We start from the raw sequence: 12,623 nt of genomic DNA on the forward strand, positions 1-12,623 counted from the left end.
AGCTTTTGCATAGCAAAGGAAACCATAAGCAAAATGAAAAGACAACCTACAGACTGGGAGAAAATATTTGCAAATGATGCGACTGACAAGGGCTTAATTTCCAAAATATACAAGCAGCTCATAAAACTCAATAACAAAAAAACAACCAACCCAATCAAAAATGGGCAGAAGACCTAAATAGACATTTCTCCAAATAAGACACACAGATGGCCAATAGGCACACGAAAAGATGCTCAACATAGATAATTATTAGAGGAATGCAAATCAAAACTACAATGAGAGGGCGAGACCTTCAAGATGGCAGAGGAGTAAGACGTGGAGATCACCTTCCTCTCCACAAATACGTCAGAAATACATCTACATGTGGAACAACTCCTACAGAACACCTACTGAACGCTGGCAGAAAACCTTAGACTTCCCAAAAGCCGTGGGGCTGACAGGGTCTTGGTGCTCCAGCCAGGTGTCAGGCCTGTGCCTCTGAGGTGGGACAGCCGAGTTAGGACATCGGTCCACCAGAGACCTCCTGGCTCCACGTAATATCAAATGGCGAAAGCTCTCCCAGAGATCTCCATCTCAACGCTAAGACCCAGCTCCACTCAACGACCAGCAAGCTACAGTGCTGGACACCCTATGCCAAACAACTAGCAAGAAAGGAACACAACCCCACCCATTAGCAGAGAGGCTGCCTAAAATCATAAGTTCACAGACACCCCAAAACACACCACCAGACACGGTCCTGCCAGGAAGCCTACACAACCCACTGAACCAACCTTAGTCACTGGGGGCAGACACCAAAAACAGTGGGAACTATGAACATGCAGCCTGTGAAAAGAAGACCCCAAACACAGTAAGTTAAGCAAAATGAGAAGACAGAGAAACACACAGCAGATGAAGGCACAAGGTAAAAACCCACCAGATCGGGCTTCCCTGGTGGCACAGTGGTTGAGAATCTGCCTGCCAATGCAGGGGATGTGGGTTCAAGCCCTGGTCTGGGAAGATCCCACATGCCGCGGAGCAACTGGGCCCGTGAGCCACAACTACTGAGCCTGCGCATCTGGAGCCTGTGTTCCGCAATGGGAGAGGCCGCGACAGTGAGAGGCCCGCGCACTGCGATGAGGAGTGGCCCCCAGTCGCCGCAACTAGAGAAAGCCCTCGCACAGAAACGAAGACCCAACACAGCCAAAAATGAATGAATGAATTAATTAATTAATTTAAAAAAAATGCAACTGCGGGGAAAAAAAAAAGTTTAAAAAAACCCCACCAGACCAAACAAATGAAGAGGAAATAGGCAGTCTACCTGAAAAAGAATTCAGTGTAATGATAGTAAAGATGACCCAAAATCTTGGAAATAGAATGGAGAAAATACAAGAAACGTTTAACAAGGACCCAGAAGAACTAAAGAGCAAACAAACAATGATGAACAACACAATAAATGAAATTTAAAATTCTCTAGAAGGAATTAGTAGCAGAATAACTGAGAAGAAGAATGGATAAGTGACCTGGAAGATAAAATAGTGGAAATAACTACTGCAGAGCAGAATAAAGAAAAAAGAATGAAAAGAATTGAGGACAGTCTCAGAGACCTCTGGGACAACATTAAACTCACCAACATTTGAATTATAGGGGTCCCAGAAGAAGAAGAGAAAAAGAAAGGGTCTGAGAAAATATTAGAAGAGATCAGAGTTGAAAATGTCCCTAATAGGGGAAAGGAAATAGTCAATCAAGTCCAGGAAGCACAGAGAGTCCCATACAGGATAAATCCAAGGAGAAACATGACAAGACACATATTAATCAAACTATCAAAAATTAAGTACAAAGAAAAAATATTAAAAGCAGCAAGGGAAAAACAACAAATAACATACAAGGGAATCCCCATAAAGTTAACAGCTTGTCTTTCAGCAGAAACTCTGCAAGCCAGAAGCGAGTGGCAGGACATATTTAAAGTGATGAAAGGAAAAAACCTACAACCAAGATTACTCTACCCAGCAAGAATCTAATTCAGATTTGAAGGAGAAATTAAAACATTTACAGACAAGCAAAAGCTAAGAGAATTCAGCACCACCAAACTAGCTTTACAACAAATGCTAAAGGAACTTCTCTAGGCAGGAAACACAAGAGAAGGAAAAGACCTACAATAACAAACCCAAACAATTAAGAAAACGGTAATAGGAACATACATATTGATAACTACCTTAAATGTAAATGGATTAAATGCTCCAACCTAAAGACATAGACTGGCTGAATGGATAAAAAAACAAGACCCGTATATATGCTGTCTACAAGAGACCCACTTCAGACCTAGGGACACATACAGACTGAAAGTGAGGGGATGGAAAAAGATATTCCACGCAAATGGAAATCAAAAGAAACCTGGAGTAGCAATTCTCATATCAGACAAAATAGACTTTAAAATAAAGACTATTACATGAGACAAAGAAGGACACTACATTATGATCAAGGGATCAATCCAAGAAGAAGATATAACAATTGTAAATATTTATGCACCCAACATAGCACCTCAATACATAAGGCAAATGCTAACAGCCATAAAAGGGGAATCGACAGTAACAGGATAATAGTAGGGGATTTTAACATCCCACTTTCACCAATGGACAGATCATCCAAAATGAAAATAAATAAGGAAACACAAGCTTTAAATGATACATTAAACAAGATGGACTTAATTGATATCTATAGGACATTCCATCCAAAAACAACAGAATACACTTTCTTCTCAAGTGCTCATGGAACATTCTCCAGGACAGATCATATTTTGAGTCACAAATCAAGCCTTGGTGAATTTAAGAAAATTGAAATCGTGTCAAGTATCTTTTCTGACCAAAACGCTATGAGACTAGATATCAATTACAGGAAAAAATCTGTAAAAAATACAAACACATGGAGGCTAAACAATACACTACTAAATAACCAAGAGATCACTGAAGAAATCAAAGAGGAAATCAAAAAATACCTAGAAACAAATGACAATGAAAACACAACGATCCAAAACCTATGGGATGCAGCAAAAGCAGTTCTAAGAGGGAAGTTTATAGCAATGCAATCCTACCTCAAGAAACAAGAAACATCTCAAATAAACAACCTAAACTTACACCTAAAGCAATTAGAGAAAGAAGAACAAAAACCCCCCAAAGTTAGCAGAAGGAAAGAAATCATAAAGATCAGATCAGAAATAAATGAAAAAGAAATGAAGGAAAGGATAGCAAAGATCAATAAAACTGAAAGATGGTTCTTTGAGAAGATAAACAAAATTGATAAACCTTTAGCCAGCCTCATCAAGAAAAAAAGGGAGAAGACTCAAATCAATAGAATTAGAAATGAAAAAGGAGAAGTAACAACTGACACTGCAGAAATACAAAGGATCATGAGAGATTACTACAAGCAACTATATGCCAATAAAACGGCCAACCTGGAAGAAATGGACAAATTCTTAGAAAAGCACATTGAGTTACTTGTAGTGAGGTGGATGGACCTAGAGTCTGTCATACAGAGTGAAGTAAGTCAGAAAGAGAAAAACAAATACCCTATGCTAATACATATATATGGAACCTAAAAAAAAAAAAAAAAGATTCTGAAGAACCTAGGGGCAGGACAGGAATAAAGACACAGATGTAGAGAATGGACTTGAGGACACGGGGAGGGGGAAGGGTAAGCTGGGACGAAGTGAGAGAGTGGCATGGACATATATACACTACCAAATGTAAAATAGATAGCTAGTGGGAAGCAGCCGCATAGCACAGGGAGATCAGCTCAGTGCTTTGTGACCACCTAGATGGGTGGGATAGGGAGGGTGGGAGGGAGACACAAAAGGGAGGAGATATGGGGATATATGTATATGTATAGCTGATTCACTTTGTTATAAAGCAGAAACTAACACACCCTTGTAAAGCAATTATACTCCAATAAAGATGTTAAAAAAAAACTACAATGAGGTGTCACCTCACACCGGTCAGAATGGCCATCATCAAAAAGTCTACAAACAATAAATGCTGGAGAGGGTGTGGAGAAAAGGGAACCCTCCTACACTGTTGGTGAGAATGTAAATTGGTACAGCCACTATGGAGAACAGTATGGAGTTTCCTTAAAAAACTAAAGATAGATCCAGCAATCCCAGTCCTGGGCATATATCCAGAGAAAACCATACTTTGAAAAGATACATGCATCCCAGTGTTCATTGCAGCACTATTTACAATAGCCAAGATGTGGAAGCAATGTAAACGTCCACTGACTAAGGAATGGATAAAGAAAATGTAATATATGTATATATATGTGTATATATATATATATAATCTTATATATATATATATAGGAATATTACTGAGCCATAAAGAAGGATGAAATAATGCCATCTGCAGCAACATGGATGGGCCTAGAGATTTATCATATTAAGTGAAGTAAGTCAGAATAAGAAAGACAAATATCATATACCACTTGTATGTGGAATCTAAAATATGATACAAATGAACTTATTTACAAAATAGAAACAGACACACACATAGAAAACAAACTTATGGTTACCAAAGGGGAAAGGGGGAGAGGAATAAATTAGGAGTTTGGGACTAACAGATAAACACTACTATATATAAAACAGATAAACAACAAGGTCGTACTGTATAGCACAGGGAACTATATTCAATATTTTGTGGGACTTCCCTGGTGGTCCAGTGGTTAAGACTGAGCTTCCAACGCAGGGGGCGTGAGTTCAATCCCTGGTCGGGGAGCTAAGATCTCACATGCTGCGCGGCGAGGCCAAAAAAATGAAATAAATTTTAAAAAACCTTAAAAAAAAAGTCTTGTAATAAATTATAATGTAAAAGAATATGAAGAATATATATATATTATATATATAATCTATATATAATTGAATCACTTTGCTATACACCAGAAACTAACACAACACTGAGAAAAAAGAAGAAGAAAAAAAGACTTCCCTTGTTCCATCCCGGGTCTTCTTTTCTTCTCTCAGGTTGACCTCATCCACGTCCTTTGTTTCAGTGTTATGTACCTGATTTTACATCTCCAGCCCAAACCTCTTCCCTGGGCCCTAGACCAGGAATCGGCAAGCATTTCCTGCAAAAAGCTAGGTAGTAAATATTTTATGGGCTTGCTGGCCAACATACAGCCTCAGTCACATCTACTCAACTACTCATTTTCATGCACATGCAGCTGTAGCCAATAGTAAATGAACAGGCCAGTCTATGTGCCAATAAATAAACTTTATTTACAAAACCAGGAGGCTGCCGGATGGGCTACAGTTTGCCAACGCCTGCTCTAGACCCAAATATCCAATTGCCTTCTGGGCAACTGGGGACTTTCACAAGTTCCCAAACATAACATGTCTCCAAGCAAACTCATCTTACTCTTTCCTCTGTTCCTTCTCAATGAAGATACCGCCCTCTACCATATACCCAAGACATAAATGCCGGGCCCAGCCTTGATTTCACTCACCAGGTTCAGTCACAAAATCCTGTCAGCTCTCCTTTCTGACCATCTCCCTAATCCAGTCCTGTTTTCTGTCCCCATTGCCTCCTTTCAGACCCCTCTCATCCGTCACCTCCTTCCTCCGTGCTTCTTATGATCTCCTCACCACACTTCAGGCAGAAAGATGAGGCCACTCTTCCATTTTAAAACCCTTCAAGGGTCCCTGCCGTTCTCGCCGCAGTGTCGATGGGATTCGGTCTCTTCTCCATCATTTCTGATTTCAGCCTGAACGACTTTCAATCGCCTGAATGGAACCCTTGCCTCTGCGATTTCGCACATTCATTCTTCCTGCTCAGAACACACTTCTCCTGTTTCTCACCCCTCCTGCCTGTCATCTAGGGTCGATGTCACCTCCCCGGGAAGCGTGTCCTCACTCCTCCAGCCGAGGGCGTGTCCCTGTGCTCCGCGACGGCCTGGCCGCGCCGCCTCGCAGCCCGACTTGCGGACGCGCCCCGCCCCCACCCGGTCACGTGGGCAACTCGCGGAGGGCGGGGAGAGCGTCCTCGTGTCTGCTCGGCGCTCAGCGTAGCGCTAGACGCCCTGCAGGCACGGAGGAGGCGTCTGCTGAAGGACGGTGCCCGGACCGGTGCTCACCTTCCGTGAAACTCTGCCCGTCCGTCCCGCCGCCAACCCCATGCGTCCCTCGGGGACCTTCGGCTGCCTCCACCGCCGGAGGCGGGTCTGGCAGCGGATGAGCAGGAGATGAGGAAGGGGTCGTTTCTTGGGGTCCAGTTGTGATGCGGGGGCCTCTGTTGGCTGGTGTTTTACCTGCGTGCAGAGATGGTGGGTCTCCCCCGAGCACCCGGGAGGCCCGGGCAGGCCTGGGCTCTTCCAGCCCCTGGCTTTCAGGTCGACGTGTAGGAGCGGCTGTTGAGCCCGTGGCGTCAATCAGGCCTGAAGAACTGTCTGGGCTGGGGAGGGGGGCGTGGAGGCGGGCGAGAGGGCCTCTCCCATCCCACTCACACTACTCGTGAGCTCCCAGAAATCAGCCAAAGGTTGGCTTAGGCTCCCCGATTTAGAAATTCTGTAACTTTTGACTCTCCCTGGGCAAGTTTCTGTGCTCAGGGAGTTCTCTTTAGTATTATGGAAGCGTTTACGTCATCCTGGGTCCTCTTAAATGTATACACACATATCCAAATATGTACACACATATCCAAATATATACACATATATCCAAATATATACACATATATCAAATACAAACACATATATCTAAATATATAGATATATATCTAAATATATACATATATATCCAAATACACACACACATCTCCAAATATATACATATATATCCACATATCCAAATATATACACGCATATCCAAATACATATGCTTATATATATAAATATAGGCATATATCCAAATATGTACACATATATCCAAATACAAACACACATACCCAAATATATACATATGTATATACAAATATTCAAACATATCCAAATATACACATATATTTAAATATATAAAATATAGACATAAACATTTTTACTTTTTATTTTGAAATAATTATAAACACTCAAGAAGTTACAAAAATAGTACTGAGGGGTCTGGTCTAACGATCATCCAGCTACGCAGTCTCACCCAGAGGTAACATCTTACATAACTACAGTTCATTATCAATACCAGGAATTGCCTTTGGTACAATGTAATGAGCTAGTCCACAGAACTTGCTCAGATTTCACCGGTTTTTATATGCACTCATTTTTTTTCTTAAAAGATTTTAATATTTTCTACATGTCTTGTCTCTCCAAATACTGTGAAAAAAGACTTTTGTCATAATTACCTTAGAGAATAATGAGTTTTAGAGATGGAAAAGATGATCTGTTTTCTCTCTGGACCTCAGAGGTGAGAGGATACTTGCCTGGATTTTGGGGGGCTTCTAGTGCCGACTCAGAGTGGGCTGGTAAATTATCAGGGAGTTACTGTCTTCTTTGCTGATATTTTTCATAAGCATATAACAAGTCTAATGAGATGTCCAATGAAGACTACTTCTTTTTCAAAACGAGTAAACATCTCGATTTCTGTAAGCACTATCAATTAAGAAAAAATACCGCCTTGCTGACCCCTGAATTAGTCAGTCAGGTATTGCTTAGAAGGTGCTCCTGTGCGGGTTACATTTTAACTCCTGTGCTCACTGAGCAGCCCTGCTATCTCTTCACTTATCAGCTGAGGGCTGATAAGGATCTCATTCCATGGTCCCAGAGACTGAGGAACAAAGGCTAACAAACCTGAGGAAAAGGTCGAATAAAGAAAGGAACACCACCTTCAGATGAATGAGAACACGGTTCCTAGATGATATGCCCTAATAAACTCACACAGTGAAAGCAATCTGCAAATTGGCATTGAGGACAAAGATAAACTTGCTATGAACCTTTGCAATGATGAAGGCATACTTTGAGCCCTTAATAGATGAATTAATTTTGTGCTGTTTTGTTTTGAAATGACATGGTCTTTGCGGGGAAGATTCAGAGACGTTCATGATAAAGAAATGACTTGCTGTATAGTAGAAATTAACATAACATTGTAAATTAACTATATTTCAATAAAGTAAATTTTTAAAAAATTAAAAAAAAAGAAACGAGCTGCCTTAGAATGACAGTTCCCAGATGGCAGAGCCTGGGCTGAGAAGAGCTAGGGCTGCAGGAAGGTGGGAAGTCAGTGGGGGAAAGGTGACAGGTGCTGACATCAGGCCAGCAACGTGAGGTCCACGCAATCTCACCTGGGAAGATGTCACCTGGCCACAGCTTCCACCTCGTCTGCAGGGTGGGTGCCAGTGAGACCAAAGGGGCTTCTACTCCACTCCCCTGGTGAGCTTGGCCTTACCTTGTGTTCAAGGTGCTTGCAAGGAATTCACCACTTCAATGCTGGGAGGGGAGGAAGTAGCTCATTCTTCCCTTCCTGTGGGAACCTGAGTCCTGAGTGGATCTTGGTTGCAGGCCCCATGCTGGGAAGAGCCTCTCTCTTATTTTGGTGTCCTTACCCTCCCCCCCGCCCCCTCCCCCACAACCCAAACACCCACTACAAGTGCAGCAGCAGACTCCACGCATCTCAGGTGCAAAAGTTTCCTGCAGTTCCTTTAGGTGGAGGCTGGGGGAAGGTAGGGATTGTGATTTGTACCTTTTCTCTAATCCTAGAAGAATCTAACACCTACTATTTGGTCAATAAATATTTAATGAATTGAACTCAAAGAGAATACACATCTCGGAATTTTTTCAACCTGCTAACACTATACCGAGATGATCTTTTTCTTTATCTCTTTCCTCAGCTTCTGCCATTCTTTCAAATAGAAAATGACGTATATTGAATTAATTGTCTTTACAGCCTTGGGCAAAACCACTGCCCAACACCCCTCCGAGAGTGCCAGTGTGGGATTCCTACGTACGATTTAGAATAGTCCATCACTTTGTGCCTACCCTGCACCTATGAAGCTGAACCCTGTAAGGCAGTGCCGTAATGGGAGTCTGTGTCCATCCACACTGTCTACACCTAAGCAACACATTCCTCTTTCCTCTTCTCTTTACACACGACAGAATAGGGGGCACAATAGCCAAACTCTGCTTTGTGTTTACCTGTGTTCTCGTGATGCTGATGTATTGAGAAGGTGGTGAAGAATACATAGTCAGAAGGACATTGGAGGGCAACCTGATTCACAAAATAACATTTGTAGGGGCTTCCCTGGTGGCACAGTGGTTAAGAATCCGCCTGCCAATGCAGGGGACACGGGTTCGATCTTCCCCTGGTCCGGGAAGATCCCACATGCTGCGGAGCAGCTAAGCCCGTGAGCCACAACTAGCGAACCTGCGCTCTAGAGCCGCGAGCCACAGCTACTGAGCCCACATGCTGCAACTACTGAAGCCCGCGTGCCTAGAGCCCATACTCCGCAACAAGAGAAGCCACTGCAATGAGAAGCCCACACACCACAAGGAAGAGTAGCCCCTGCTGGCTGCAGCTAGAGAAAGCCCGCGCGCAGCAACAAAGACCCAATGCAGCCAAAAATAAAATAAATAAAATAAAATAAATTAAACAAAATAACATTTGTAGAACCAAATATATTCTAGAACCTTCCAAGAGGAAAGGGGGCAAAAGGCATACCACTACCATCCATATCAAAAAAACAAAACAAAACAGGAAAAAGGCATTTATGCAGATGTAGAATTTCTGATAGCATTGTTCCTGAGGTGCCTTATCCATGAGGTAGTACTAAAGTATTTTAAGTGGTAGCAAATGTGTAGTGGCAACATCATGTATTACCAGAGTCTGTTTTCTCCCCCAAAGTATTTTCTGAAACACACCAACATAATTCCCCTAAGAGACATTTCAGATATGTTAAGACAAAAAGTCTTCCCAAGGCTGATTTCTCAACTTGCTTCCACCTTGTGTCCCCTTGAATAAACTGGGCCACTAGGTGAGAGGGAGGGGAGAAAGCTGGGACATGGTGGAAAAACAGGAAATGTGCCAGGTCCTCCCAGCCCCTCATGATGGTGCTACCATCTTGCTCTCCTCATGATGGTGCTACCATCTTGCTCTCCAGCACATTCTGTTCTTGTGAATTCTGCACACACAGTACTTCAACCCCAGGCAATTCTGCAGGAGGGTCCATCCAAGACCATTGGTGCCCACCTCTATGTTTTGCTGGTTAATTTGTAGAAAGGAATTTCATAGCATGGAGAGAGGAGTGTTTTGAGTTCTTCTTTCACAATTAAAATAGAGCCAATTCCTGAATATTATTGAACACTGATGTAAGAGTTTTAAAGCATGTACTACCTGGTCATTCTAACCTTAAGCCAGGGCAAAGTACAGAATCAACAATTAAAATCAAGACATTCTTTAAACTTAATTTCCCCACTCTTGCTTCATTTCATGAGGATGAGACTATAATGCACTGTGAATTCACTGGGGGAAAAGATTGACATTTTATAACATCATCTATAATCATGGAAACCATATGAGTCCATTGGACATAAAGTTTGATAATAATGAAATATTGTAACTTACATAGTGATTTCTACACTGGTACGATGTGGAGATGTTAATAGTGATGCTCTAGCTTAAGTCTGTAATCTGAGGCCAAATAGATTTTGTCCATTGGCTTCATCCCTTGTGAGCTAAGTGACCTTGGGAAAGTTAAACTTTCTCAGCCTGAGTCGCCTCATCTGAAGTGGGGATGATAATAATATTGCCTGTTTGGAAGGTTGGATGAACTATGCGGAAGGTCTGGCATAGGAAAGTCCTCAGCAAATGTTAGCTATTGTTGTAATTTTGTTTTTCACCCAAAAGAAAGAGAGTGAAATAAGAGGGAAGGAAAGAAGAGTAAGTGGGAAAGATGATGGGCTGGGGGCAAGCAGGGAAGCAGGAGGCAGTGTGGGGCAGCCGAGGGGGCGGGCAGTGTCCACCACTTCCCAGCATCTATTGCAGACTCCGCTCTCAAACATTTTGTAAGATCCTCCCGTCAAGGTAATGTTTGAACACTTCAGAGCACAGTGGCAATGGGCCTCCAAGAGAATAATTAACTCCATGTGATTATCTTGTTTGTGGGTGCATTTCCTCTCATGTAAGTCAATAACATCTTGGAATTGGGACGCACTGTTTTCCGGACACTGCTGGCCAGTCCCAAGATGGAACATAAGGAGGTGGTCCTTCTACTTCTTTTATTTCTGAAATCAGGTAAGACATAGAGATTTTTTTCACTTTAATCAATATATTTTTTTCCTAGCAATGTATTAAAAATAGATCCATGATGGTTTCATGTGCAACTTGTTGAATTTAGCTTTTGACTTGTGAGATTCCCAGGTCACAATCTAAGAATGAGGAAATCTTCAAGAAATGTTTCGTTTCCTTCATGGGAATACTGGAGACAAGTGGGCAGAGAAAATAATGAATGACGTTTTCAGTCTAAAAGATGGAGCCCACGTGATGGTTATTTTAGTTAGAAAAAAAATAGCCCAGATAGCTAACAACCCCAAAAGTTGTTAGTCTCTTTGCCTGGTTCTCAGTTTGGTTAATGTAGACCATTTTTGTTAAGGTGTCATATTTTTCTGACTTTCAAATGTAAACAATGAAATATCTCCGACCATATTCTTTGACCAGTCTGTGGTTGTGTTGACCTGTTCTCTGTTTGTTATGACTTAAGGAAGGCTTTCCATACATATAAGTTTGCTTCTTATGCCTGGAGGAATCACAGGCATCGATTTGCAGGATGATGTCCATACAATAATTCAACAAATCTCCACTGAGTACCTGAGGTAGGCCGGGCACATTTTTATTCATACGTGCATATGTGTGCGTCCTTTACTAAGTCCAGCTTATTTAGCTGATACCGTAGGTATTGTAGTAGATTTATACCCATTTTATAGATGAGGAAATCTGTCCTTAGGAAAGTCACGTTATTTGCCTATTGACCAAATTCCCAGAAACCAGGACTTTAGCCAGGGCTTTCCGAGAAGGAATCTGATGCTTCTTCTCACTTTTTCAACTTTGTTTAAACCTTTGTTAAAATATTCTAAGCGTGTCTTCGTAGTTCTTTTTTTTTTTTTTTTGACAGCTTTATTGAGATATAATTCACATACTATACAATTCATCCATTTAAAGCATACAATCCAAAGGTTTTCAGTATTCAGGGTTATGCAACTATCACAATACCTTTTAGAACATTTTTATTACCCCCCAAATAAACTCCACACCCCTTAGCTGTCACCTCCAACCCCTCTTCTCCCCTCTCCCCAACCTCCATCCCCACCCAGCCCCTGGCGATCACTAATCTACTTTCTGTCTCTGATTTGCCTGTTCTGGACATTTCTTATAAGCGGAATCATACAGTATGTTAGTGGTTCTTCATATAAACAATGCATAGATACTTGAAATTCAATTTATAAGTAGCCAGATAAAATTTTACGAGCTGTACTTTAAATTAGGGTCAAATACATTTGAATTTAGTGGAGCCATCTAAAGAAATATCAAAGAAAAAACAGCAGAAGGTTGCATAAAGAGGTTTTCATGGGAAATGGTTGTGGGGAGTGGCGCAGGGGTGCACACTCTATTTTATTATTATTTTATTTTTTATTTTTTTGTGCACACTCTATTTTAGTCCATGGGAAGCGGGACCTGGAACTCTGGATACAGT

The 12,623-nt window shown here is 41.7% G+C and overlaps 1 protein-coding gene across 2 annotated transcripts in view; it reads left to right on the forward strand.

Moving 5' to 3' along the window:
• The first annotated feature begins 11,034 nt into the window (after positions 1–11,034).
• PLG (plasminogen) overlaps positions 11,035–12,623 on the forward strand; it is a 42,579-nt gene continuing 40,990 nt past the window's right edge. The window contains exon 1 of one of the 2 annotated variants that reach the window (XM_036871805.1): positions 11,035–11,167. In XM_036871805.1, the coding sequence (XP_036727700.1) occupies positions 11,119–11,167 (49 nt within the window). In that variant the 5' untranslated portion in view covers positions 11,035–11,118. The remainder of the gene's footprint in view (positions 11,168–12,623) is intronic. The other variant, XM_036871804.1, reaches the window with a different exon arrangement.

The sequence above is a fragment of the Balaenoptera musculus genome, chromosome 12 (genome assembly GCF_009873245.2).
Source record: "Balaenoptera musculus isolate JJ_BM4_2016_0621 chromosome 12, mBalMus1.pri.v3, whole genome shotgun sequence".
In the NCBI taxonomy this organism is placed as follows: Eukaryota; Metazoa; Chordata; class Mammalia; order Artiodactyla; family Balaenopteridae; genus Balaenoptera; species Balaenoptera musculus.